Here is a 26,720-nt window from a genome sequence, read left to right on the forward strand (position 1 = left end):
ATGGCTCATTCTCAAAGGGATGAATTTATGACAAATGCAGAATACCAGGGAGAATAGGTAGAATAGTAAATATATAATCTCCTTTCTCTTTTTCTTTCTCTTACTCTCTCTCTCTCTCTCTCTCTCTCTCTCTCACTCTCTCAACTATTTCTCCTTTTTATATTTATCTGAAACCACAACCCTAAAGTCCACTGTTATCGCCAAGCATCTTCTTCCCCTCCTTCCAACAACACCCCGCCCACAAAATAAAATCCCACCATGTCCGACCACCAGTACAAGTTCAATGTGACTATGACTTGCGGCGGATGCTCTGGCGCCGTGGAGCGTGTCCTCAAGAAGCTGGAAGGTAAGCGACGCGCGGCCTGTTTCATCGCTTTTGATCCTAACACGCTGGTCCTTAGGTGTCAAGACCTTCGATGTCAGCCTCGAGACCCAGACGGTCAATGTCACCACTGAGCCTACTCTTGCCTACGATGATGTGCTGGAGAAGATTAAGAAGACTGGCAAGGCTGTGAATAGCGGAGAGGCGGATGGGGAGAGCAAGGAGGTTTAAATACTGTCTATGTTCATGGTGTTACTGGTCTTATATACCCCTTTTTGCATGAGGCCTGGAAGTCAAAAACTCATGAGCTTGCCTACGCTCCTGGAACTCAGGCCCAAGACTAGACTGGACTGCTAGGCAGAACATACCAACAACATGCGTTCCAACTTTGGAAGGTTCTAAGGTTGCTCTGGAATTCCCACGATTAAATGACCATGACGAGATACAAATGAAATAGACATAAAATGAGGGAAACGCAGTTCCGGATTCAATTTGGTATTGAGACCCATGAGGAGAGAGGTTCTAAGAATATGCACAAGGGTATCATGAACAACGCAATGCAATGCGAATACAAAAAATCTCGAAACAAAGGGGGAAATGTAGTAGAAGGTGGAATTAATTAATCGACAATAACAACATGTCTTCCATCAAGGAGGGAGTAGTAGGATGGGCGTGGTTCAACTCTTTGAACGTAGACTGGGCGATCTTGCTCCATAGTCTGGGATGAGGGAGGGTAATTGTAGGACGGTCTGTATCTCTGCGTTAGTGGGGAACTTTTCAAGACACAGGGCAAAGTTGTGTTGAACTGGTTGGTTTCCCCCAATGAAGGCTTACCGCGAGGAGTTGAACCCGCCACTGGCTGGTCTTTCACGAGGGACCTGAGGGGGGGACACGTGAGGCTGGATCTTTCCTATGACAGAGTCTGAAAAGGTGCGAAGGTGGTCATGGGAAGGAGCCACTCGCAGTCCTATGGGCAATGGGCCACGTTGATCCGACGAAACCTGGGTCTGAGACAGATGCTTTGTGCCAAGGTAGTCAAGGTCTCTAGTCCGGGTCGACTGAGAAGGTTCTCCAATGGGCTTGGCCTCTGGTTCTGCGCGCCTGGAGACGTATTCAAATGGAAGGGGCTCACGGTGGTCAACATGCCGGACGAAGTCCTCGGCATACAGGTTCCTGTCTGGCTGGACGTTCTCTGATAAGGGGCGGCCACCATCAATCCGGGTGCGCCGAATGGCCCGCTCTTTCGGAATATGGCCCGAACGGAAACTACGATCACCATGGTAAGGATACCACGGTCCAGAATTGGAGACGGCTGGAGCCGCTCGGAAGGTGCGATCCCCTTCCGATACAATGATACTGGTACCGGAAAGCCCAGCCTGAGACTGAGGCTCGTGTGGTCCGCTGATATGCTGTCGACCTAAGACTGACCTTGTTTCTAGGCCATACTGTGCGTTGGAATAAGAAAGCGAGTTCGGGTTCCTTTCCCGCTGGTGTCCTACAACAGGGGGTTGTTCCACTGGCAGATAGTCCCGACGGAAATGAGGCTGGTCCTGGGGTCGGTGGTCTGGGACAAGCTCAACGCGACGATAAGAGTGTGGCCCGAATCCTTCGGAAACAGGAAGTCCCATGGGCCTTGTACTCCACGGATCTGGACGGGAATCGGTTCGAGAACCTTCACGACATGCCAAACGCCTTCTTTTGCTCGCTTGTTCACTGTCACTTTCCTTTTCGATGACATCGGGGTGATGCATCATCTCTCCTTGAGGACGCCCTGGCGTGACCGACCGGAGGGACATTTTGTTGGTCATATGTACCAAAGGATGCGCACAGTCAGTCCGCCGGATTTCTGATGGCCGGGAATTTTCAATCGAGGGCAAGATAGAGTCCTGTGTGTTTGAGCCTGGTCTGAGAAGAGGGGAACTGACGGAGTCAGGGCGGCGTCCCACTGGGGTCAATTTCTGACGATTTTCCTTTGGTCCGCTCACGAACACAGGTGCGTTGGTCCTGTCCGACTGAGGAGGCAGTCTTTCTTGTCGAAATCTGGTCTCCATCCTGGAGGGAGGAACATCCTGCGAGTGGCTCATGTTCACATTTCTAGTTCCAGAAAGCTCTTCTAGAATTTGCAACTCGGGTGATTCCTGGTTAGTTAGTCCAGTTGGCCTGGCGTTCTGTTCATGGATTGAGAATTTTTGTTGGGCGTCCGAGTGAAGATAGTTCTCCTGGACACCTACATGTCTCTTGGCCACCTGTCGGTCCATTAGTGGAATAGCGAGCACTCGATGCGCTTGGTCATCATTACTGGCTGAGCCTGGAGCGACTCGCCGATGAACTTCGGCGTGCGGGGGAACTATATCCTGGCGCCTAGCAGCAGCTACTTCCTGAGCAGTAATGCGCTGCTCGGCATATCGTGGGCTTTGCTTTTCAGCTGGGGCACCAGAAAACCTGGGTTGTTCAGTGCCCTGTATACCCTCTCTATATTCCTTGACAGCGCGGGTCCATGCTTTGTACCTGTTAAACCCTCGACGGTTGATGGTATCTGTGGCCGGGGCTCTTGTGACAAATCGGAACCCAGGCGGCGCTTCCTCCGATATTTCCCGTGGAAGATCCCGACCAAGAGGATTCGTATTGTTGATAGGCTGATATTGGATCTCATGGGCCCGAGTATCGCTTGGAAGTATTTCCACACTGGTGTTCTGGTGACCTGCTGAAGCAGCCGCATCTTCTTCTGATTCACTGTCTTCGTCGTCTGAGATAACGATCACCTCGCGGAAAACATCTTCCAGGACTGTCTGGCCATTCTCATCATCTCCTCGCCACTCAATGACTTTTGCTAGAGTTGTGTGTTCAACAACCCCTCTTGCTTCATGGAATGAAGTGGTTTTCAGGAGGCGGTCATAGTCAGTGTAGACATGCCGAACGTGGGCAACCACAGCAAGTTGGGCTCTGCGAGCCAAAGGCAATTCGGTGGCCGTCCCAACTTTTTTCTGACCCTTTTTTTGGGATATCAGGTTTTCCATGTCCTCATTTATCAGATCAAGATTGGTATATACGTACCTTTTGAAAAGCGGTCTTGATGATTTGATTCAAATCTTTGTCTGGTATGTTCGGAAAGAGATCCTTTAAGGCATCCCGTGCTTCTGTGTTGAGGGTTATTTGAGAAATTTCAGAATCAGCCCGCTTAGGATTCTCTATCCTGTCTGTGGGAAAGGTACTAGGCACTGTTTTACCAGTGCTTGTGAGGTAGAACCCCAGCTCTGAACAAACAGCTGCCACCACGGTACTAGGGAAATGATATCCTATCCGATGAACATGCTGGGACAGGTTATGATGGCGATGGTGGGGTGTAGTCTAAAAAAAATAAGCAGTGTTGATCATTAGCAACCAGATGGGGTTCTCACTGATACTGCATGGATTTGGAGACCCTCGTCTCGACACCGCTCCTTACACGTTGTAGTGAGTTGCGGATTTCCTGCAGGAATGAAGGTGTAACCGCTTGGTGCTTGCGCTTCAAAACAGATCTGTGCATTTTTGTTAATTATTTGGTCAAGCTGAAGCAGAGAATATACATACGACACTCCGAAGCTTTTTCTTTTCTTGGGTTACAGATTCCATAATAACTTTGTGTCTTCTCGCTCTCCTTTGGATAGCCCGGCCGGGGCCATGCCTGATCGAGGCCGAGGCAGCCCTCCTTATGACACGGGCCATACTTCTGGTTCAGCTTATCGCAGAACCTCGCGAAGATGAAGATTTCAACACATCATTCACGATATGTATGAGGCGTGTGATATGAACAGGTAGATGGTATGTGTCTCCTTGTATGGGTCAGGGCGAAGGGTATATGGTCAAGTCAAGACAAAGTCACGTCTTATGCAACGCAGCAACGGAAAGGGTATGAAGTAAAGGCACCCCGCGGTTGCCCGAAACAGAAACAAGGCCCTTAGTGTGAGCCCTTTGGGTCAAACTTGAGCAGGAGCAAGTAGTAAGTAGAAAGGAGCAAACAGAAAAGAAAGAACGAGAATATCGGTAGGAGGAAATATGAAGAAGAGAGAGAGAGAGAGAGAGAGGGACTGATAAGATTGCTATTGCGGCCCAAGTCACCTCTCCCGATCGGGCTAGTCCTGCCTGAGGCTTCCACCTTTCTCCAACTTTGACCGTCTTTTACTCTTCTCTCCAATGCCAATCCAACATTTGAACTCAACACTTCGGATCTCCGTTGATTCCGTCTGATTCCGTCTGATTGCACATCTACTGCAGATTCTAGATTCGTTGGCTCGGACTTGTCCAATAGATTGGACATGAACGCTTCAATCCAGGCCATGAAGGTGGATCAACGAGCTATGGTCCACGCATACCGTCACCTCTACCGACAGGGGTTGAAAGCAATTCAGTATTCAACGCCGGGTCGCCATATGCTTCTAAAATCCCTGCGACACTCCTATCGTTCCTCCCCCCGGAAGAGTTTGATCCTGCCAAAATCACCAACACCCTTCGTTTTCTCGAACGAGCTACCGAGGTCGCGGGCATGGAACACAAGATTTTGAAGAACCTTCTGCTAGCTAGATATTGGGAGCAAGGTCACCTTGTGAGAGAGTCCCGCGTGTGAGTGACCACCAACAGAAGTGGAGAAGAAAGCCGCTAACTTGGCCTCAGTCCACGATCCCTGGGACTCGGTCATGTAGAGAACCAGTTGCGGACAAGCGCCTTTGACCATTACAATTTGACACTTGACCGTTTGAATGAGAGTCTAGGGACGTGTCTCAGATGATTCGAACTCCGCAGTTCTCGACTTTTCTCTCAGTGCTGATCCGACCCGCTACGCCAGATAGTGCGTCCGTTAGGCCTCAGTGCTTCCCTTGGGCATGAATCCACATGGACGCGAGGTAGCTCGCCCAAAAGGGGATTGCACATACCGGGTATTGCCGTGATCAGAACACCGGTACATATCTCAATCGCATCAGGATTCCGTAGGACACGATGACCCGTCCTGCCTCTGGGTCAGCATCGTCCGTTGTATTTCCGGACAGTTTTGTGGCATACAACACATTATGTCACTGGCACTCTACACGCCTTGGCATTCAACACAACGTCGTAGAGCCAATCCTCGTCTTCAGACTCGAGACTCATTGGTAGATAGTAGGATTGGCCGCTGAGCGTAGTGGCTCTGCAGGAAGACAGCGTTGATGAGAGACTACGTGGTAGAATAGTTTGAGCAAATTCTAAAACAAATGATAGTCCATCCTCTTTTCCCAATATTCCCTGATTTTCGAGTCTAACCGAGTCCAACTAAAAGTCGTGTGATCTCCTCTGGCTCCAGCCCCAGAGCATGTGACGATGATTCAGCAGCGGAGGCGGTGCCCGTGGACGTCACATGTCACGATGTCTGCTGTTTCAGCTCCAGGTTTGGGTTTGAATTTGCTTGATTACAAGCATCTAAGTTGATTTGGTGAGATGCCGGTTTACAGCCCTTCATGAGTGGTTTCATTTCCTCGCTGCTGATCCAAATTGGAATACGATCCCCCCTACCACCCCAGCCGAGCAGCCAACCAAATGACGACCAAGCTAAATCCCACCTGAGCGAACCGACAAACCCCCCGAGTGATAGTAAAGACCATAAATTTGTTTCTCTGCGGGGCCAAGATCACAGACAGAAATCGAACTGCGGAGATGCGGGTGCGGGGTCCCTGCATAGCCCTCCTTTCTTCACAACCCTACCGAAAGAGATGGATGGCCGAAACTTGCAACCGGAGGGCACTCGATCAGTGACCCACAACACACCCGGATCCATCCAAAACATAGCTGCGACCACAGATGGCTCATTTGATCCCACAAATGAAATCGACGTCAGCTTGCAGCCGGACAGTTTAGGGAATTCACAAGCTTCACACCCCAGCGACACGCTGAACTCGCATAATGAGCCACAGTATGCAGCTTCAGCAATAGCCATCGGCGAGCCTCGGCGATCTTTGGACGATGCCTTTGATCCGGAGGGACTGGCACGGTCTTCGCTTCCGGCGGATGATGGGATGGGGGTTCTAAGAAGCAAGATCATCGCAATCAGGGAGTTGCGGCTCACCAATGTTGAAAAAGCGCGAATGGTTCACGGTCTGATGACAGAAGGTTACAACTCGTCCCGTGAGCTCCCAAGCATCCCTGGCATGGGGGTATTCTCAACTCCATCGAGCCCACCGAGCTTGGAGCTGCCAACAAGCCTGAGGACTCCCCAGACCTCGGAGATCAATACCTCTAGACCGGACTCACCATACTCCGAATCAGTTCCTCTATACGAGAGCACCTTCAATCTCACACCGGAAGATCTGCAGCCCACTTTCGTACCCAAGACAGAAACAGAACCACCAGAAATTGAAACTGGGGATGAAGACGGTGACACAGAGGAACAAGAAGAGACTACTCTGGGATGTGTGCATTATCACCGCAATGTGAAACTCGAGTGCCACACTTGCAAAAAATGGTATACCTGCCGCTTCTGCCATGACGAAGTGGAAGACCACTCTCTCGTTCGTCGAGACACCGAAAATATGCTTTGTATGCTATGTGGGCATGCACAGCCTGCAGCGCAGAACTGCAGCCGGTGCAGCGAGCAAACTGCACAATATTATTGCGAGATTTGCAAGCTCTGGGATAACGACAGCAAAAAGAGCATCTATCATTGCAGCGACTGCGGTATATGTCGAATTGGACAGGGACTGGGGAAGGATTTCTTCCATTGCCAGGTAAGGGCTCCGACGTAGGTTAGACGATACTGATACTGATAACACTATAGACATGCTCTGTTTGTCTTCCTATGTGTATTGAGAACACCCATCGTTGCATTGAACGGTCCACCCAGTGTGACTGTCCCATATGTGGCGACTACATGTTCACTTCTCCAGAAACCGTCGTCGTCATGCGATGTGGGCACAGCATACACCACAAGTGTCTCTCAGAGTACTCCAAAAGTTCCTTCCGTTGTCCCCTTTGTAGCAAGACCATTACCAACATGGAATCGACATTCAGAAACCTGGATCGCACTATCGAGAGCCAGCCTATGCCCGACGAGTTCAAGGATACCAAAGGGCTTATTTACTGCAACGATTGCGGTTCGAAGTCAGTTGTCAAGTACCATTGGCTTGGTTTAAGATGTGATTTGTAAGTACTCTTCGAGAAAAACAGACGATCAACACCTACTAATGGCATCTAGATGTGAGTCGTACAACACGGCCCAACTTCGCATTTTGCATGGAGATATGTCTGCTCAACTCGAGGAAGACTCTGGAGAAGACCTCCTTCCTCGGCCTCGATCATCTTCACTCATTGAAAACGATGACTCGATGTCGTCTTCCATGGCGACATTAAATGTCAATAACACATCGGTTCCTCGTTCACGGCTCAGTGTCCCTATGTCCCCCGAACCCGTTAGACGATTCTCATCCTATAACATCACACGAGGTCGTGCTGTCTCGCCCGTCGTCAGCAACTACTTTGGACTGCCGACTGAGCGTGAATCAGAGAAACCTTCGTCTATGCCTTTCTTTGGAGGTCCATCTCGTGGCGAGAATGAGGACTACGGTGCATTGAACTTTTTAAGCAAAAAGCTTACATACCGATATGGATTGTTTGGTGGTGAGGCTAAATCAACTGAAAACGTATTGGAAGCCAAGAATGAAGATGACGACGGAGAGTCTTCTGACTCGGCTGGATCGGATGGTTCTCATGGTACCGAGGACGACGACGAAGAGGAAGAGGAAGATCAAGATCACATCCAAATTTTCGGTCATCAATGAGGCGGATGCAGATCCTTACGCATGAACCTAGATGGTTGATGATGGGTTGGTTTATCGTCCTGGGAAATGTGACCCACCAGCTCTATCTTTGCCTTCATCAATTATCCCCGGCCAAACCGTGCATCGAGCAATGAACACTGTTCAATTCTTAACCACAATCCTACCGGTCTAACCCGATGCCCATCCTTGACTGGGTTGCACCGGGAGACAGAAAAGCCCCTTCAAGGCTGATTTGACATTTCTGTACTGGGATGATAGCTCTCATTTCGTATACTCTTACACATGTGATGACTACAAAGGTGCCTTTGATCTGATGATTTATGGTTTGACATAGTCAACCAAGCAAAGGCCAACTCAACGCATTTCAGGGATGTTTCTTTTACATACATCAAGCAGCCGGCTTCGCTGCAGCATAGCGTTCATTTCTTTTTCAGGGTTCCAAAGCACACTGGTGTCATGACGCAACGATAGCAATTTTATTGAAACTTTCTATCTTACTTAGCTTACACTAAATTGCTTCATTGGGTATCTGTAGTCTCGGTACCCTATACCACCTTACCAGACTGATGGATCAAACAGAAGACCTCTCCGGTCCATGGGAAGGATGGTCTTGAGCAGCATCCTCCACATGAGCAACTGGCGCCTTTTCTTTTTCGTTCATGATGGCCATGGCTTCACGTTTCTCAGAAGTTCCCTCAGACTCACCAGCCGCTACATTATCCGGACCCCCAAAGATCGTGTCCATTCGCTCCAAAGATATGCCCTTGGTTTCGGGGAGAATGAAGTAAACAGATATCTGAATGGCGTAACAGTCCTTTGGTCAGTGATTGAAAGAAATTGTATAGGACTGCTCTTGAACTTACCCAGCAGCTACATTCAAACCAAACAGTAGCCAATAACTGCGACCCCCGACCTTCTTGTTGAAAGATGGCCAAGACTGCGTGAGCATAATAAGCCAGCACGTTTGGCCAAGCATCGACAGACCAAAACCCTAAACGAAGGCTGTCAGCGATATTGTCCATGACTGATTACTTCCGCTCCAACCCACCTTATCTCTAACATGCTGAGGGAAAATCTCCGTCACCACCGTCGGGGCAATAGGGCCATTTGACCAGCAGTACGTCAAACCAACAATGAACAACATAGCAACCTCGACGATAGCAGCCGCCTTGTTCCCGTTTGTCGGGTAAGCAGTTGTAAGACATGACATGATCAAGAGGGCCAGCGACTGAATAGCAAACCCAGCAAGCAGCAGGCCCCGTCGACCAAACCTGTCAACTGTGAATGTATTGACGAACACAATGAGCAGCTGGAGGACAGACTGTATCCCATTGATCGTCAACGCCTGCGAGCCCGAGTCTCATCCCAGACTCTGGTAGATCAACGTGGCATACATGGTAAGCGAAGCAATACCACCACACTAGATGAGACTATCAGTCGTGCTGCAACGTATGCATGAAAGAATTGACATACCTGCTGAAGACTTGCAGCATAGATACCATAAAACAAGCGCTTGCGCATGCTCCTATCCTTGAGAAGCCCGATATATCCCGTATCATATCTGCGCCGGAACTCATATGAGGCAACGAGCTCATGGAACTCCGTCCGGATACGTTCGTCAGTCGGCGCACCGGATCTGAGTCTACTGAGGACTTTCAGAGCCCGCTCGGGCATCTCGGGGTGCTTCTCCAGCATGTATCGTGGGCTTTCGGGGTACCAGAACGAGACCACGATAAAAGCCAGACCGATGGGGATTTGGATAATATTGGAGACACGCCAGGCGATGTTGTAGGGCGACTTGTGGAAGGACATCCCATAGCCGGACCAGAAGGCGATGAGGGTACCCAGCTGGTAGCCGAATTGGGATACTGTTCCGACGAAGCTGCCTCGGAGCTTGGTGGGAGCGCACTCGGCGACATAGAGGTTAGTGGAGATGTATACGCATCCGAAGCCTAGACCTCTAATTAGACGAAAGGGGATCAGTAGTGTACTCAGTGATCAGTTCAATGAGTTTATGGACTTACGTTAGGAGTCTTCCCAAGATCAAGACCCCGAAGCTATTCGGGATAACTTCGACAACTCTATACCTGGTCAGCGCTTTTCATACTTGCCTTCATGGTTCAATCTTACACTCCGATGATCATTATGAAGATGGAGACTCGTAGAGCCCAAAGACGCCCGAGCCATCCAGCGAGGGAGCCTCCAAGAAAGAGTTGGGCGAAGCCTAATATATTTTGTCAGTCCTATATCAAACTATATCGAAGGTAGAGATTATAGTAGTTACCTGTCATCGCCCAGGGGATCGTTGCAACCAAGCCCGACTTATTATCATTGATACCATAGTATTCGATGAATTGTTTATCAGCCAGAATGACTGTTATGATCCCAGCATCATACCCATTGAAACAGGTCGAAAAGACCATGCCATACAACAGGAGTGCCGCAAAGCTAGAGAGACGTCAGTCAAGAGAGTAGCAAGGACATAGAAATTATGTTTCTTACCGATCATCCTTGGGGAGAAACCTTTCCACGATACCCATTTCAAGACTGATATAGACCCAAAATCGTGCCTAGGTGGGGAACAACCTGGAGAACAGCTCGCATAAATATATGTCAAGCCATATCGGAGCCCCACATGTGTGGAACGCGGAGTCCCAAGAATGCCCTTAAAATCCGGGGAAAGACCGGGGTTTCAGGGAGTCTTGTAGTTGGCCTAGGACCATGTTCGGGCTGATTCCCTGTTCTTGGTCCCCGTTCTCTTGGCCCCGCCGGAGGGATCTCCGCCGGAGTCCCGGAGCCTCCCACTGGAGCCCTAAGAGTACCGGCGGAGAAGGGTTATCAAGAACTCGGTGAACATGGGAGGGGGTGGGGGAGTTAGGGTCTCAAACTCCGAAGTGCGCTTTTCGAAGGGGGTTAGATATAAGAACACGGGAATCAGAAGAGCTCAACTTTGTTTCTTTGTCCGAACACTTCATCTATACACACTGCAATCATGGAATACCCCCAAGAAGGCTTCGTTGCGACGACCTTTGCCCCAGGATCATTCTGGGCGCGTCGTCGGGAGGTAGTTCGAACTCAGACGCTGCGTCATCAGCTGCAGATGCTCAGAACTACTGGAAGATACGATGCTTTCAAGTTACAATGGCACCCAAGCTACTCCGATCCTCCCACAATGTGGCCAGTTCCTAACCACCAATTCTGGGATTCTGATGTTGGAAAGTGGATCGAAGGCGCCTGTTACTTGCTGATGGATCATTTCGATAAGGATATTGATGCTGCCGTCAGGGAGCTCGTGCAGATGATCCAGGGTGCTCAGCATCCCGATGGATACCTCAATATTCACTACTCAGTTGTTGAGCCGGGCAAACGCTTTACGAACTTGAGAGATATGCATGAATTGTATGTCGGAAAGAGTGTGAATCCTGGTAAAACGATGCTAACAGACGTCTCAGATACAATGCTGGCCATCTGATCGAAGGAGCACTTGCCCACCGTCTTTATTATAAGAACGATGACATGCTTTCACCCATGCTGAAGTATGTGGATCTTCTGGTGGAAACTTTTGGGGACCAGGATGCTCAGATTCCCGGATATCCTGGCCATCCAGAGATAGAGCTGGCTCTGTTGCGTTCATACAAGGTCACAAGAAATGAGAAACACCTAAAGCTCGCCCAATTCTTCATTAAAGAAAGAGGCAACCCGACAGGAGGGACGGAAAGACGGCATTACTACGATGTTGAATCCGAAGCAAGAGGCGAGAATAAGCGTACGTTGCCCGTGTATTTTCCTGCTTCCAGGAGTTATTGGTAAGTCATGATGGTCTTTGCTTATTCGTTTCTGTGGCGAGGGTATTCACCAAGGTTCTAGGTACCAGCAGGCCCATGTGCCAATTTCCGAGCAAGAGACTATCGAAGGACATTCCGTTCGAGCAATGTATCTTCTCACAGCAGTCGCGGACTTGGTTCGGATATCCCCACCCGACAGCAAAGTGGGAGCAACTTTCCTGCCCGTTGTCAACCGGCTCTGGTCAAACATGGTAGAGAAAAGGTCCTATGTCACAGGTGGTATTGGTGCGATTAAGCAGTGGGAAGGCTTTGGCATCGACTACTTCCTGCCTCAGGGAACCGATGAAGGAGGCTGCTATGCAGAGACTTGTGCTGCAATTGGTGTGATGATGCTGGCCGAACGGCAACTGCAAGTGGGTTTTTCTTGTTCGTCTCCAAATGTTACAGTCACTTACACAATGACTTTCAGATTGAGCTTGACAGCCATTATGCTGATGTCATGGAACTTTGTCTTTACAACGCCGTATTGACCGGCATGAGTCTGGATGGCAAGACATTCACCTATCTGAATCAACTAGCCTCCTCGGACAAGGATCTCTCCCAGCGCCATGAGTGGTTCAAATGTGCTTGCTGCCCGCCCAATGTCACACGCACATTGGGCTATCTGGGTGGGTATGTCTGGAGTCACAGCACAAATGAGCGAAAGACCGTTGTCAATGTGCATTTATATACTGCGGCCACCTTGCGTCTGCAGGTCTCGGAATCGGTGATTGAAATCACTCAAAAGACAGACTGGCCTTGGAACGGGGATGTCTACTTTACCATCCGTACCGAAGGACCTCCCGTTGATCTTCAGCTGCGACTGAGGATTCCCGGGTGGGCAGAGTCATGGCAGGTGACTCCGAGTCCCGAACAGCTGGGTATTCGCAAAGGATATCTCTACCTGAGCGCTGAGTGGCTGCAACAGAATTCGCAATTCCAATTTTCGTGTCCTATGCAACCACGTGTGACCAAGCCGCATCCACTAACGATGCAGCCCGTGGCATACGTCACGCGCGGACCAATTGTATACTGTGTGGAGGATGTAGATCATCCATGGGAAGAGCGTCATTTCAAGGTAAAGCACGAATTATCCCACATATGTAATACATGACCCTAATAATTCGATGCAGATGACGGTCTTCGATCCTAAGGTTCCTCTACGAGAAGAGGCACGGTCTCAACCTGATCAGTATATAGCTGTCATCGCCGAGAATGGAGCCAAAGGCGAAGTTGACACGTCGCCCTGGGATAGGCAGATTGTATCCGAGGCTAATAATGACAAAGTTGCTAGCGAGAGGAGGGATTTGTGCTTTGTGCCATATTATTTGCGGGCAAATCGGGGTGGACGAGGGCAGATGAGAGTTGGGCTCCGTGTTGAGTAGATACAGATCTCGTACAATTTATGTAGTCGCTGCTTATATATTGAAAACGTCATCTACACATACCAAGCTCCCAGGCTATAAATAGGATCGAAGATCGAAGTCCTGGAGATCTCTTGGCTTATCGCGCTTACATCAGCTTCTGCTTGCAGCCACGAGATTCCATTTTGAAGATCCACGTCCACCCGGGGTTGTATCGAGACATGATGTTGTCTGGTTTCATCATGTGCTTTTGAGCTAGCTATTCACATAGCTATTGAGCTGATTTCATCTGATTTTCTTTTTCTGCTAAATTTCCCATTTCCCATCCTGAAACGAGGCACGGATCCCTCTACACCCCCAGCCGAGTGATGTGCATGTCTTTTACTCCTTTTCAGCCCATCTAGATTGCTCCTTTATCTTCTTAAAAGACTTGAAATCACTCGACTGGGATCCCATAACCTAGCCAAGTGAAAAACCCCGTGAACAAACCTCAACAGCCTGTTCCAATCTCTTATCAGTACTGCCCCGCCGATTCTCCCTTCGCTTTATCAGCTCCGCGTCGCACCCGCGTCACCCCGTACTATGATCCGTCGCAACTCCGACATCGAGATCCAGCTCCCGGACGCTGGTCCAACACATCTTTTACCCGAATCCGTGGGTGATCTTGATATGGAGATGCTCTCTGAGGAGCCGGCACTTCCCTTGAGTCTCCCACCACACATCGCAGCCCGGTTCTACCGTAAAAGCAGCAAAGCCCGCCGTTCCTCCGCCGCCTCATCTCGACGAAGCTCAGTGTCTTCTTTGCACTCCCATAATTCGAACACGTCCTCGAATGGCTCGCCAAGTGCGGACCATATTGCTCAACACCTCCGCCGCACGTCCATTTTGGAGAGCCGAAAGGCACGACTCGCCGATCGTGCATTGCATGCGGAGAAAGTGAGGCTGCGAGCCGCTCTGGCTAAAGCAGCTACAAGAAATCTACAATTCGAAGAGAGAGCGTTAGCTGCCCAGCAGGCCCGGGAGCGTCTGCTCGCTGATATCACCGCCAAGTGCGAGGATCAGGTCAAACGGGCCAAGAAGAAGGCCGAGGATCAGCGGGAGAAGAAAGCCGCCGAACAAGCTCGCATGCGTCTGGAAATGGCGCAGAAGTTTGCGGAGGCAGAGAAACGGCGCACATTATACCAGCAAACCCACCGCCGTCAGCGTACTAGCAGCTTGCCAGCCACCGAGGAAAAGAAGATGTCCCGAGAAGTCACCAAGTCGCTTACACAGGATGCGGCTGCGCGGAAGATCCAACGCGTATGGAGAACCCATAACGCGAAGATGGTTATGCGGCAGTTCCAGTCGTTGAACCTGTCTGTGAACCGAGTTCGCGACATGACCTTTGAAGAAGTTGGCGCTCTCCTTTCTAATAATAAGCTGCTCGATACTATGACGAAAGTCCTCCGGCTGTGTGGTCTACAAGATATGGAAGGCGGAGCATTAGGTGAAAGGGGTGCAGTACGCACATTCCTCAGCAGCTATCTCATTGTCACTCACCCGCAAGAGGTTTTGAGCAGCAATGGAGACCAGGAGCAAGATCTGATTTCCAAGGCCCGGGAGCTGCTCTTAGCATTTGACCAGGTTACGGCGCTGCTATCGTCAGGCTGTTGCTCTCCATCTGTGATCACTGCGGATCTCCAGACTTTGTGTGAATCGCACAATGTGTTTTTCTCTGCTTTCCATGCTTGGAAGTCCCACGACTCTAGTGTGCTTATTGAGATCATGGTTGCACAGTTTGTCGAATTGGAGTTGATTTGGCAGACGGTCAAAAATGACAAAGCTGGCGGTGCTGCAGAGGACTACAGACTGGGGATCCGGCAGAACCAGGTCCTTTTGCTCGCCCGTCTGAAGAGACTTGCGGGACCTGACCGACACATGGAGATGATCCGAGATTCATTGAAGAAGGCCAAGCGGGAGAAGAAGAAGGCTGCATCCAAGCAAGCCATTCCCCGGTCTGCTGAGACTGCTCCTCCAACTACGGAAGTTACGCAGAGTGTCACATCGCCTCTTAGCGAGTCATTCAACAACATCGATGCCGCGGTGTTCCAAGAGCTGGACAAGCAGCGGACATCTCCCCATGAGAGATTCACCAAAATCCTCACCCCTCTCCCTGAAAATCGGGAGCTGGTGCATGAACTTCTCATCAACAAAGAGTTCAAGATCGAAGAAGCACCGTATACTGAACCGCGCAGACAGATTATGAAGCAGATGTGCGACACAATGAGAAGAGGGGTGGAAGCCGGACACGGCACCAACTGGACTGTCGCCATGGCCACTGTGATCCAAGATCGCTTGCTGCGTTCACTCCAACGGGGCAATTCCCTTTACGTGATAATTAGTGAAGTTTTAGACCCAAAACTGGTTCAGGGACAGTGCGAGGCTCGCACATTCTCCTATGATAATTTCTTCGAGTTCATGAACAATATCTTACCACGCCTATGCGCTCCTTACCGGGACCCTGTGGTCAAGGCATACATTGAGGATACTTCGGGCGATGCCATCGACCGGCTGGCTCGATTGATGAGCATCATTGACCTGCTATCACTCGACCAGACGAATTTCATGATCCAGCTTGCTGCACCCCAGCTCATCGAAGAAGCTCCTGGTTATGAGAAACGGGCATTCGACCGAGAAGTCACAGACGGGACAATTAGCCTGGGCAAGACCCGACGGTTTTGGCGCATTCATCGCAAGATCATCGTTGATGAGATGAAGAAGCGAGACCCGGAAGGCGTCCAAGGAGAACCACGCCCACCACCAGCACGAGTCTACGCCCAAGGTCTTGCCGATGCCGTTCTAAGCAATGCGATTGTATCTGAGGATCTAGTTCCAGAGACTTTAAGCCTCGATCGCCAACGGCTTGAGCGGCTGCACGCCAGGGCATTCCAAATTGTAGCAACAGCTTCCATCCTGTTGACAGCAAAGAACCTGCTCAAGCGAGACGCACGGTCTCAATGGAAACCCGAAGCAGACCGGATCCTGTCTCTGGACTTCAACGAGATCAGCGCAGAGCGAGTACAGTCTATCCTCGAGTCGACGCATCCGATGCCACCGGCTGCGAGCGCCCAGCTCGCAGCTACGATCAAACGAGTCCTTGGACCCGTCGCCACGGCATGTCTTGCAGCTTCACCCCAGCTCGCGATGGTAGCTTCAGAGCCCTCTGCTTCAGACGCATCCTTCTCCTCGACAGACTCACACGAAACCACGACCTCCGCGTCTAGCTTCTCGGACCCAGTGACGAAACTCATTCTCTCCCGCCTTCGCAGTCACGTCTTATCGCGTCTTAGCGCATCGAGTGCCTCTGAACGGGTGCGGGCTACCACCACGGCTAGTCAAAATCTCGCTGGAGCGGGTATGCCGGAGTTTGTTAATGAGGTTGGGAAGTTGGTGGAAGAATTAGAGAAAGTCCGGGAGGTGGATTGGCTTTGCCACGGGGCGGTATACGAGGGTTTATACGAAGAAGGCGTTCCAGCACAGTGAAGACGTTTTAGAAAGGCTTATATAATGCTGTCTTTTTTGGTTTTTGTTCTTTTGCTCTCCCGTTTTTGGACTTCGGAGGTTGGACTTTGCAGTGGGCAGATTGGCAGGGTATACAACTAGTTTCTAGGGTTTTGTATGGAGTAATGGACACCTTTTGATTTCTATACTATGCTATTATTATTATTATTATTATTAGGTGTAGAATATTGAAATGTTGGATATATATAAAATCTCCCTAGGTATAAAATCTCCAATATAACCTCCAGGGCTAGGTATCTAATCAGCAACCCCCCACACCATCAAAAATCCAACCTCACCACCCTATCCCTCCATTCCCTTTCCCTCCAACCCCTCCAAGACCTACAATCCTCAACGGGAAACACAAACCAACATGTCTCCAAAGGTCACAATAACACACCTATCCGACCTAACACCCCCTCCCAAGAACGAACCTGGCTCACAGCCCCGCACCCAACCCTCCCAATAGTCGCAACCTGCAGTTCAGACAAGACCATCCGAGTCTACTCCCTTACAAACTTTACTCTCCTCTCCACAATCACCGGTGGCCACAAGCGCTCCGTCCGCACAGCAGCATGGAAGCCACACATGGCGGGGGAGTCCGTCCTCGCGACGGGCAGTTTTGACGCAACAGTTGGCATCTGGCGGCGGTGGGATAGTTACGGGCAGGAAGACGGTGCCGGGATGGGAATTACCAGTGACGATAAACAGACCCCAGCCGATACTTTAACAGCAGCTTCCAACGGTACCGGTACCGACACCCCAGACCGCGAAGAAGACGAAGAAGAATGGCGCTTCGCAGTCCTTCTCGACGGCCACGACAGCGAAGTCAAATCCGTATCTTGGTCTGCGTCGGGGATGCTGCTGGCGACGTGCTCACGCGACAAGTCAATTTGGATCTGGGAGGATCTCGACGACGGCGATAACAACTTCGAGACCGTTGCTGTGATGCAGGAGCACGGGGGCGATGTGAAGTGTGTTTCGTGGCATCCTTCAGAGGAGTGTCTTGCTAGCGGGAGCTACGACGATACCATCCGGCTATGGCGGGAGGATCTGGACGATTGGGGCCAGGTAGCATGTATCAAGGGACATGAGGGGACAGTTTGGTTTTTGGATTGGGAAGGAGAAGAAGCAGAGAATTGGAACGGGCCAATTTCTGATTCCGTTTCCGAGTCTGGGATGAGCGCTTTACAAGCTCAGTGGCGTTCCCAGAGAGCGCTTTCCGGCCCGCGCCTCCTCTCCTGCTCGGACGACCGCACTGTGCGCGTGTGGCGGCGCCAGCCGAAGGAATCGCAGCAGACGGGGGCGCTGTCTTCTGCAACCACGGGGATCCCGAGCATCATCCGGCCTACTGGGACGGATGAGGTATGGGAGGAGGATGTTGTGCTCCCGCATGCGCATGAACTGCCTGTTTATGCTGTTGCGTGGAGTAAGCGGACTGGGCTTGTTGCTTCGACTGGTGCAGATGGGCGGATTGCGCTTTATGAGGAGCGGTTTGTTACGCGGGAGCAGGAGCAGGAGCAGCAGGCCGATTCGGATGCTATGGATACTACGTCTGGCGATGTGCTGCGGACGGAGTGGGTGCTTGTTGGTGTTCAGGATGGAGCGCATGGGATTTACGAGATTAATCATGTTGCTTGGGCGAAGAGGGCGGATCGGGGGTCTGGGGGTGAGGAAGAGGTGCTTGTCTCGACGGCCGATGATGGGAGTGTCAAGGTTTGGACTGTGACGCGGTGATTTTTTGGAATTGACATATGTGTTGAGTCTGAATAGCTTATAGACAAAAGGCTTGGTGTATTTAGAGACCAAAGGAAGAATATATAATCAATATATCACCTAGGCAGCATGGTAAAGCACAAGTGTTACACGAGTAAGAGGGATGTATAAATCAATACTTGGCTGTCAAGAGCGCGATAGACAGTCATTATTAGGGCATCGATACGGCAGCGGGATTTGGCTGTAGGCTGATCATACTTCTCAAGGCAGAGTACTATGATATAGTTGGAATGGAAGTAGTAAGAAGTCAAGTTATAAGAGATATCAGAATGAAAATCATATTTAGAATGAGATCAAGACCCCAGAACACCGTCTACTTTGTACACATGCCAAAAATGATTTCAAAAAAAATTCAGAACCCCCTTCCAGAAAAACTTTCAAAAAATCACTTGTTATGAAGACTGGCGGTTTTCACCAGTTTCCGGATGCGAGACATGATCATCGTCATCACTAGCTTCGCCAACAGCGTAATCCTCCCGCTCAACGGCAGGAGAATGAAGCTGGTCAAGCTCAGCCTCATCGAAATCACCAGCCTCAACATCACGACCAGAATTCTTGTTCTGGAATCTGTTGAGGATGGATGTACTGTTCGGCATATCATTATTCGAGACGCCCTTGTAGCCCCGGCGAGCACGGCGACTGCGCCAGATGAAAAAGCCCCAAACAACCACACCGATAATCACAATGACGAGGACAGCCTCGCCGGACTTGGTATACGCGTGCATCTCAGTTTGCTTCAGCCTCTCCTTCTCATTCTGCTCGGCAGCAGTGCTGTTGGCCTGTCCGCCGACAGCAGTCTGGGGCAACTTCTCACCGTCGATACGTGAATCGGAAGGCTGGCCGCCGATGCTGGCGATATCGACCTTCATGAAGCGGTCGAGCATGTCGCGGCTCTGTCGGGGGTTGTCGAATGGAACCATGTGGCTGGAGTTGTAGAAGAGGACATAGGTGAGGTTACGGGCGGATTGGTAGATACCAGCGGGCTCGCCTTCGAAAGACCAGTCGTGACGGGGGGCCCAGACCCCGGGGGAGGTCTCGAAGCCAGAACCACCCTTCCAATCCATGTTGTGGATCAGAGTCTCTGTTCCGATATGGTTGCAGATGAGGTCTTTGTCGCCGCTGAAGAGTAGGACGTTGATGCCCGATTCGATCAGGCCAGGGAGCAAGTGGACGGAGGGGATGGAGTTCTTTGCGGTGAAGGCCATGTGGACCATACCAGCGCATTCTGTCCAGCCTGATTTCTTGGCTGGGTTGATGTTCAGGGCTTTGACGACATCCGGTCGCTGGAGATATGGCTCAATGTTTTTCAGGTCGGGGGGCCAGTTCATACCACAGGATTTGGCCTCATCCTTAAGACGGACATCGTACATGTTGTAACACTGGTGATTTTCGGTGGTGAGATCAAGGAATTGTTGCAAGACTAGCTCGCACGAGCCTACATCCAGTTTGTTCTTTGCACCGGGGGTCTCCAGCTTCGAGAGACAGACTTCGTTGAGTGCGTTTATGTTGTGGTGGAGGGCTGTGCCCGGTTTGATGAGGCCTTCCCTCTCGATGAACTTAAAGTACGAAGGGTACTGGTCTGCAGGAGAGATCCAACCGTTACCGATCAGCAAACCCTTGATAGGCCACTTTGTGCCTCCGTTCTCTGCAATGCCCTTGTTGCGATCTTGAATGGCCTTTGCAATATATGGGATGTGCTGGCCGGCATACGATTCACCAGCAATATATAGCTGCAACACGGTTAGAGATATAGTCAATGCAGTAGAGGACAAGGCAAACGTACGTCATCGTTCGCATACTCGGGGAATAGTTCGAAGAACTTTTCCAAGAAGATAATGAAGTGAGCGGCCATCTGGTCCAGCTCATGGAGATAGCTATTGGTGTTCGCATAGCTGAACCCGGTACCGACCGGGTTATCGACGAAGAGCAGGTTGGCAAATTCATCCCACCTGCCCTCGTTGTACTTCAACGTATGGTCGTCCTGGAGTCGGTAAGGCCCAACTTCCATCAATGCGCCATCCATAGAGCTACATCCCGGGCCACCGTTCAGCCAAATGACAGTGCGCTGTCGATTCGCAATGTGACGGTTCTGGAAATGCCAGAAGAACAGGTTGCCGTTGATGTCGGGATCGACCTCGATATGTCTAGAGTTGTCGCGTTAGAAAAGGCCCACAAGGTCGACGAAATCCAACTTCTTAGAGACTCACCCAGCATGCATCTTCAAGAAAGGGCCCTCCGGTGCCCCGGGTAACGAGTGCACATAATAATCAGCAGCCGAACTAGCTGACACCAACGGGCTCAACAGCAGCGACAATGCAGATAATAACATCGCGGCGGCACCGCCCTTCGTGGAAGAAGGGAGGAATGGTATTGAGAGCATTTAAGCAGTCCAGTGTGGGTATCATGAGAATAGAGGTTTAGGTAAACAGTCGAGTAGATGTCCCGGGAGGGACTTGTAGGCGCAAATCAACAGATCATCGGATTCGGACGGGACGGACGGCACAGGTGGAGGGATGTTCGGGGTAGGAGAGAGACAGTTGAAGTGACAGGATACAAAGAAACAGCAAACCCCAAAGAAAGGAGATCTAAGGTGTTAAGGTGTTCAGAGTGTACAGAGTGTACGGAGTAGAATGACGGAGTTCAAAGGAAGTTCGAGGCTGGCGTGGCCTGTGGAGTAATTACAGGTAATTACAGGTGGATTGAATGAAATGCACCGCCACTTACTGCCTGAACAGAGGTATTTATTGTATTATTTGTATTATACATCCATATGTATTTCTTTATGATCAATTGGAGTCTAGATATACTTAGAATATTAACTATCTAGTCAGTCCGGAGTACGCAGTACCTTGTATATACTTATAAATCCATGTATTTTGTTATATCCACCTCGAATCAAAAGGTGAAACTCCCCCCTCTATAGTAAAACCATTGAAACACGCCCAGCCGCTTCAGCCACTTGCCGACCTTATTATCGTTTAATTTTGGGGATCTTCAGCTAGTACACTCTCAGAACCTTCGAGGAAATCAATAGACTTGTCGGCATCCTTCTTAATAAGATCCACCATCCCCTGAACAGTTAGCTCCTTGTTTCTCTCTGGCAATTCAATAGTCTTACATCGGGCATGATAGGCTGGTCATTGGCATCCTTGACATAGCGGAATGGCATCTCGGTGCTCTCGTGCTCATTGATGAGCAATTCCGGGTAGTCGACATATTGAATGTCCTCGAGGGGTACTGGCCAGAATCAGCGTACAGCACATATATCTAGATATATTCGAACTCACTCTTCTCGTGAACAACCAAACGAGTAACTCGCACGGCAGTATCGGTAGTCATCTGCTTAGGCCCCAATCGGCGGCCGACATATCCCTTCTTCCTCAATTCCGAGGTGCGGTCTACAAAGTCAGTCTCTTGCCGAAGTGCATAGAGAAAACAAGTACATACCTCTAGGCGGGTCGTCGCCTGCAGACGCAGTTAATAGTAAAAGGGTCAGTCCGAACTCAATCCGTATATATCGCGGGGGTGAAAAAAAAAAAAAAAGAAATCCATACCGAGGATACCACCAAACAAGAAGACCTCAAAGGTATCACCATCCTCGGGACTCAGCTCGGTCGCAGCGGAGGGGTCCAGTAAGCAGACCCTATCCTTGCGGTCGGCGAAGATCTCCTCCACACTACGCTGCTCGACCTCGAGGCCTTTGGTGGCGGCCAGATCTGCGGGCATCTGCAGCTGGGGGGGAACAGAACTGAGCAGGAACCTTGCCCCGCGGTCGTGGGATTCACGCGCGATGCAGGCATATTCGAGAGTGGACCATGGGCCCAGCTCAGGATCCAAATGTTCGACTACGAAGGTTGGTTGAGTCATGGTGGGTGTTGAGAGAGAGAGACGTCACAGAAGCGGGAAAAATGAAGAAATGAGGAAGTTCAAGGTTCGGTTCCACTGTGGGCAGGTGACGAGGTTATAATTGATTTAGCCAATTATACTATTATTTTATTTTAGATGAGCCTTGGGATAATGATGGTAAGACCTTGGGCTGTAGAAGGTTAAATACGATATTAATGGGTTATATGTGTGAGCCACCTACCTCACAGAGTGTAGGATATGCGCGGTAATTAGATATTATATATTTACTACTTAAATAGGAAAAGAATAGAGTAAATTAGAAGTATATTTACATTATAATATCATATAATATCAAATAATATCAAATAATATCATATCATATAAATATCTGTTAAAACACACGCAGATATCCAGGTAGAATTCCCAGAACGTCATCTACCTACCTCTACCTACCTCGTAGCCAATTAATGGCCATCTCCGATTCCTCACATCTTTGGGATTTACTTGGGTATTTAAATAAGTGTTACTCTGTTACTCTATTATCCACTATTTATTATTCTATTACTCCATTCTCTATTACTTCTATCCCAAATTCTGTCTCACCTTCTCTCTTCCCGGTCACACACTTCTCCCCGCCTTATCTTTCCCGCTTCTATTTCCCCTCCAACTTCAACTTCAACTTCAACTTTCCTTCAACTATCCATCATGAATCCTCACCAGCAGAACAAAGTGGACATCAACGTAAGTACTCCCACTCTTCTATCCTATCATCACTAACAAATCTCCAGTCCCTGAGCCCAGAGGAGCAGCGCCTGCTGCGCCTCTACGGCAAGATGCCCACCAAGAAAGACGTCCTCCAGAACAAGCTCAAGGCAAGCCCAACACCAACCTAACCCCACTCAACGCAGCACCCTGACACTTAGTTTTCTATAGGAACGCAAATACTTCGATTCGGGTGACTACGCCCTCAGCAAAGCCGGCAAAGCCTCGGACGTAGGCGTCACCAACATCGGGTCACGCCACCCAGTGCCGGAGAACATCCCGCACTTGACCTCAACCTCACCGGGCGCCAACAACTCTGCCAACAATGGCAGTGTCAGCTCCCAAGGTGGGCAGCAAATCCCCGGCAGCATCAGCGGACACCCTGGTTCGATCGGGTTCCAAAGCCGCAGCCCGATCAAGGAGGGGGTAGCTACCTACACCGTAGTACCAGTATCAGTGAGGGTGACGCAGCCTCTGGTCTGGCCTCTGGATCGGTGCAGGGTGAGCAGGAGCTTAGTGTTAGCCCCCCTACTGCGAGAGAGGGTGTGCCTATCCGTCGGTAGGCGATGATACAGTCAATATCTTGCACTACCTGGCTGTGGTTGTTCTGAGGAGGGCGATTGTTGCATGCATATCTTTGGAAGGGGGTCTGTGATTTCACTTTCAAAAGCCTGGCGCTATGGGAATTTCTTTTTCTTTTGTCTTGTTTTTTTCTTTTCTTTTTCAAATGACTTTTGTGAATCGGGGGAATGGGATAGGGGTGCACTGCGGGACAGAGCAAGAGTGAGAGCAGAGGTCGTTAGTGCTTGGGTTAGTGCTTGGACTGTGGTTGTGTCATTGATATGGCAGGCGCTATTGTTCTCCTTAGGGTGTGACAATTCGCTGCCCAGTCAATCGAGCACTGCTTCGCTCTTCAGTGTCTTGGCTTTCTTTATTTTTCTCCAATTATCACCATTTACCATGAACTTATCAGCAATCGGTGGCATTCGGTTTTTTTTCTTCTTTTCCGTGACCTTTGCTCTCCTCGTTCATATCTAGTTCATACGAGAAGACCCTTTTGATAATTTGCTTGTGTCCCTTTTTGGCTTCTATTCTCGCGATAATTTGTCCACATTATGTCTGCTTATATTCCTATTCGGCTGTCTTGTTTTGTACATGCCGGTAAGTTCCGTTGCCTTCTGTGTTATACTAGCCATCCAATTTGTTCGAAGGTTATACATGGGAAAGTCATTTTACACCTTTTATCAGCCTACTGACTCTGTCGAAATTGTCAATTGTTCTTCTCTTTTTCTCCTCTCCTATAGTGTATTATACATCTAAATGGCAATGCCTCATATAGTATATAGCTGTTACTATAGTTCGGAGGAACTTATATTTTATCTCTAGATGGGGCTAACTAGATCATATTGTTAAAGATAGAGGCTAATTATATAAGGCTATTCTTGTATACTACCTAGGTACACACAGAAAATATATGCTATATAGCTAGCTCTATTTGCTCTATTTGCTCTATTTTCGCTATATTATAGAGTTAAGTATGTCAACATAGTGGATATCTGATTCGGCATTATAAGATCTATATACTCCGTATCTCCAGGAGTATGGTATAAGTAATAAAGAAAATAATAAAAGAAAATAGTTAACCCAGATGTTAGCTTCTTTTCTAGTGTTTCTAAAGTTTCTAGGCCCTAAATTAGTTAAATTAGTATAGCCTAGGTAGAAAAATGGGTGCTCCGACCGCCAGTCTAGCTGTAACACTTATTAAAAAGAGACTTCCGCTTCTTTTTGGATTCGAATTTCTCTTTCTTGTTTGTTTCGTTATTTCGTTATTTCGTTATTTTTGTTTATTTGATCTATTTCATCTACCTGGTCTATCTTGTTTTTTTTTTTTCCCAGGGGGTTTTTACTTTCTCTTCCCTCCAGGTCTTTGCTTGTCTTGACCCACGTGAAGCGTTAAAAAGCGATAAGCTCGAAAAAAAAAGAAAACAGTGTGTTTCTCCCCCTCCTTAACTTCTCTCTCTCCCCATCCAGCACTGAACACGACAGTTGCTTCAGTTCCCCTTCCCTCGACTCCCTCCATACCGCGTACCCAACCCCCTTCGGCGGTCCGATGTGGCTCTTTCGAGTCTTTTCGTCGGCCTTGTTCCTCGCCATCATTGTCTCGTCCATCCCACTAGCCTTCGATGTGGGCGGCAAGACATGTGGCCTGGCCTTTTCGCTGTCCTTAGCAGCCTTTTACTTCCTGGTCTCGCTGTTGAAGGTCACCACCCCTGACCGATCGTGGTTCCGTTCCTCCATCATTGCCGTTCTCCGCTTCATACAATGGGCCGTCATCTTGGGCCTTCTGATTTGGTCGCTGAATCGATTCTCGGTTGATGCCGACAGTACAGGCACGGGATGGGTGGAGCGCACTTTCAACGGCAAGAGGGCGCAGGATTCCTCTATCCAGGAATGGCTCTTTGGTCGCGACGGCCTGATGGAAACTGTGGCCCTCGGCAACTGGGATAGACTTTTGAGATGGTCTACCCCAGTCTTCCAGCTGGCAGAGGGATTTTGCAGTTTACTGGTGATTCAGGCAGCTGGGCAAATTACCCGCTGGCTTGTCAACCGAGGTGGTCGCAGTGATAGCTGGATGGTATGTTTTTGATCACCCCATGGATATCGCGATAGAAACTAACCCTTGTCTTAGATCTGCCTCTTGGTATTGTCCGCTACGATTATCTCTAGCTCGGTTTACTTCCTCTGGCGTGTTCTGCAATTCCCCGAAATCTCCAACGTCGATGCTGCCTTAATTGGAGTATCTGTCACATGCGCCGTCATTTTGTGTGCCTGGGGTATTGGAAGTGGTCGCGGTAACCCAGTGGAAAGCTCTCTTCTCTTCGCCTACATCGTGCTCTGCATCTACCAGATCTTCACGGACTACCAGCCATCGCACCCCGTGGAACAAATACCCTCCCCCTCACAGGTCGGAGACTTCCCTCCACTACCTCCCATTATCATGGCATCGTACACAACCCTGATGCATGCGCTGTCTCTTCTGCCGTCGATTATTCATGCAGGCTTCAACGTTATTACCACTGTCTTCAGCGCTGTCACGCCCTCTGTCCTCATCTCGCTCGCCTACCGCCTGCTCGTACTGTATGCATCGACGCGCATCATCCCAGCTGTCCGCGAGTCTGGCGCCCGTGCCCTTTCCCAGGAGGCTTCTATTGACGATACCGATGCAGCAGGCCAAGTGCTGGGTTTCCTGAGCTACTTCGCCCCGACCATCCTCATCGCTGTCTATACCAGTCTCCTCATGCAGCACTTCGCATCAACATCACAAGCAATGGGTGGCAACGGCGAATGGTGGAGCACCCAAGGCAACGGCGGTGGTAACCCATGGCGGTGGATTAATCTTGCTTGCACAATATCCCTATACGCGGTCGAGCTATGGCTGGGGGAAACCAACGATCTCGACAATGGAGTGGCAGGCCACTGGAAAACCGACTGAATGACGACTTGC

General features: G+C 49.8%; 11 protein-coding genes across 11 annotated transcripts; 7 read left to right on the forward strand and 4 right to left on the reverse strand.

Annotated features, from left to right (window-relative positions):
- Positions 1 to 258: 258 nt before the first annotated feature.
- On the forward strand, positions 259 to 553 carry N7471_002058 (copper metallochaperone ATX1; the record flags this gene model as incomplete). The annotated part of the gene is made up of 2 exons (XM_057274778.1): positions 259 to 346; positions 402 to 553. 2 exons carry the CDS (start codon positions 259 to 261, stop codon positions 551 to 553), a joined length of 240 nt encoding a protein of 79 aa, XP_057139416.1.
- A 388-nt stretch (positions 554 to 941) lies between these two features.
- On the reverse strand, positions 942 to 3,934 carry N7471_002059 (DUF2293 domain-containing protein; the record flags this gene model as incomplete). Its single annotated transcript, XM_057274779.1, has 5 exons — positions 942 to 1,071; positions 1,157 to 3,312; positions 3,377 to 3,670; positions 3,721 to 3,840; positions 3,893 to 3,934. The coding sequence occupies 5 exons, from the start codon at positions 3,932 to 3,934 to the stop codon at positions 942 to 944; spliced, it is 2,742 nt and encodes a 913-aa protein (XP_057139417.1).
- A 1,793-nt stretch (positions 3,935 to 5,727) lies between these two features.
- Positions 5,728 to 8,575, forward strand: N7471_002060 (RING finger and CHY zinc finger domain-containing protein). Its single transcript, XM_057274780.1, has 3 exons — positions 5,728 to 7,053; positions 7,104 to 7,468; positions 7,521 to 8,575. Exons 1-3 carry the CDS (start codon positions 5,791 to 5,793, stop codon positions 8,101 to 8,103), a joined length of 2,211 nt encoding a protein of 736 aa, XP_057139418.1. The 5' UTR covers positions 5,728 to 5,790; the 3' UTR covers positions 8,104 to 8,575.
- Positions 8,576 to 8,674: 99 nt separating this feature from the next.
- Positions 8,675 to 10,643, reverse strand: N7471_002061 (Major facilitator superfamily domain general substrate transporter; the record flags this gene model as incomplete). The annotated part of the gene is made up of 9 exons (XM_057274781.1): positions 8,675 to 8,899; positions 8,967 to 9,094; positions 9,148 to 9,374; positions 9,498 to 9,523; positions 9,577 to 10,063; positions 10,128 to 10,184; positions 10,234 to 10,327; positions 10,388 to 10,551; positions 10,606 to 10,643. The coding sequence occupies 9 exons, from the start codon at positions 10,641 to 10,643 to the stop codon at positions 8,675 to 8,677; spliced, it is 1,446 nt and encodes a 481-aa protein (XP_057139419.1).
- Positions 10,644 to 11,095: 452 nt separating this feature from the next.
- N7471_002062 (glycoside hydrolase family 127 protein) lies at positions 11,096 to 13,312 on the forward strand (the record flags this gene model as incomplete). Its single annotated transcript, XM_057274782.1, has 5 exons — positions 11,096 to 11,502; positions 11,556 to 11,909; positions 11,971 to 12,301; positions 12,358 to 13,005; positions 13,061 to 13,312. 5 exons carry the CDS (start codon positions 11,096 to 11,098, stop codon positions 13,310 to 13,312), a joined length of 1,992 nt encoding a protein of 663 aa, XP_057139420.1.
- Positions 13,313 to 13,873: 561 nt separating this feature from the next.
- N7471_002063 (IQ calmodulin-binding motif domain protein) lies at positions 13,874 to 16,813 on the forward strand (the record flags this gene model as incomplete). The annotated part of the gene is made up of 1 exon (XM_057274783.1): positions 13,874 to 16,813. The coding sequence occupies one exon, from the start codon at positions 13,874 to 13,876 to the stop codon at positions 16,811 to 16,813; it is 2,940 nt and encodes a 979-aa protein (XP_057139421.1).
- Positions 16,814 to 17,419: 606 nt separating this feature from the next.
- Positions 17,420 to 18,568, forward strand: cia1 (iron-sulfur cluster assembly protein CIA1; the record flags this gene model as incomplete). The annotated part of the gene is made up of 1 exon (XM_057274784.1): positions 17,420 to 18,568. The coding sequence occupies one exon, from the start codon at positions 17,420 to 17,422 to the stop codon at positions 18,566 to 18,568; it is 1,149 nt and encodes a 382-aa protein (XP_057139422.1).
- A 431-nt stretch (positions 18,569 to 18,999) lies between these two features.
- kexA (serine-type carboxypeptidase kexA) lies at positions 19,000 to 20,987 on the reverse strand (the record flags this gene model as incomplete). Its single annotated transcript, XM_057274785.1, has 3 exons — positions 19,000 to 20,337; positions 20,391 to 20,751; positions 20,815 to 20,987. 3 exons carry the CDS (start codon positions 20,985 to 20,987, stop codon positions 19,000 to 19,002), a joined length of 1,872 nt encoding a protein of 623 aa, XP_057139423.1.
- Positions 20,988 to 21,456: 469 nt separating this feature from the next.
- On the reverse strand, positions 21,457 to 22,606 carry N7471_002066 (SAM-dependent methyltransferase). Its single transcript, XM_057274786.1, has 5 exons — positions 22,162 to 22,606; positions 22,055 to 22,072; positions 21,895 to 22,005; positions 21,726 to 21,844; positions 21,457 to 21,678 (listed from the first exon to the last, which is right to left on the reverse strand). The coding sequence occupies exons 1-5, from the start codon at positions 22,472 to 22,474 to the stop codon at positions 21,586 to 21,588; spliced, it is 654 nt and encodes a 217-aa protein (XP_057139424.1). The 5' UTR covers positions 22,475 to 22,606; the 3' UTR covers positions 21,457 to 21,585.
- A 552-nt stretch (positions 22,607 to 23,158) lies between these two features.
- Positions 23,159 to 23,778, forward strand: N7471_002067 (endosulfine family protein; the record flags this gene model as incomplete). Its single annotated transcript, XM_057274787.1, has 4 exons — positions 23,159 to 23,194; positions 23,242 to 23,325; positions 23,387 to 23,641; positions 23,716 to 23,778. 4 exons carry the CDS (start codon positions 23,159 to 23,161, stop codon positions 23,776 to 23,778), a joined length of 438 nt encoding a protein of 145 aa, XP_057139425.1.
- A 1,547-nt stretch (positions 23,779 to 25,325) lies between these two features.
- On the forward strand, positions 25,326 to 26,708 carry N7471_002068 (ICE2 family protein; the record flags this gene model as incomplete). The annotated part of the gene is made up of 2 exons (XM_057274788.1): positions 25,326 to 25,850; positions 25,905 to 26,708. The coding sequence occupies 2 exons, from the start codon at positions 25,326 to 25,328 to the stop codon at positions 26,706 to 26,708; spliced, it is 1,329 nt and encodes a 442-aa protein (XP_057139426.1).
- Between the last annotated feature and the right edge of the window lie 12 nt (positions 26,709 to 26,720).

The sequence above is a fragment of the Penicillium samsonianum genome, assembly GCF_028829775.1.
Source record: "Penicillium samsonianum strain IBT 33392 chromosome Unknown utg000002l_segment0_segment0, whole genome shotgun sequence".
Lineage (NCBI taxonomy): Eukaryota > Fungi > Ascomycota > Eurotiomycetes > Eurotiales > Aspergillaceae > Penicillium > Penicillium samsonianum.

Excerpts from the sequence above, each read along its gene's own strand:
- N7471_002060 (XM_057274780.1), top strand. The coding sequence starts at position 5,791 with ATGAGTGGTTTCATTTCCTCGCTGCTGATCCAAATTGGAATACGATCC. Across the intron at positions 7,054-7,103 it reads AGGATTTCTTCCATTGCCAG|ACATGCTCTGTTTGTCTTCC; the intron begins GTAAGGGCTCCG and ends ATAACACTATAG. Across the intron at positions 7,469-7,520 it reads CTTGGTTTAAGATGTGATTT|ATGTGAGTCGTACAACACGG; the intron begins GTAAGTACTCTT and ends AATGGCATCTAG.
- N7471_002066 (XM_057274786.1), bottom strand. The coding sequence starts at position 22,474 with ATGACTCAACCAACCTTCGTAGTCGAACATTTGGATCCTGAGCTGGGC. Across the intron at positions 21,845-21,894 it reads TTTGGTTGTTCACGAGAAGA|TACCCCTCGAGGACATTCAA; the intron begins GTGAGTTCGAAT and ends GATTCTGGCCAG. Across the intron at positions 21,679-21,725 it reads ACCAGCCTATCATGCCCGAT|GGGATGGTGGATCTTATTAA; the intron begins GTAAGACTATTG and ends CTAACTGTTCAG.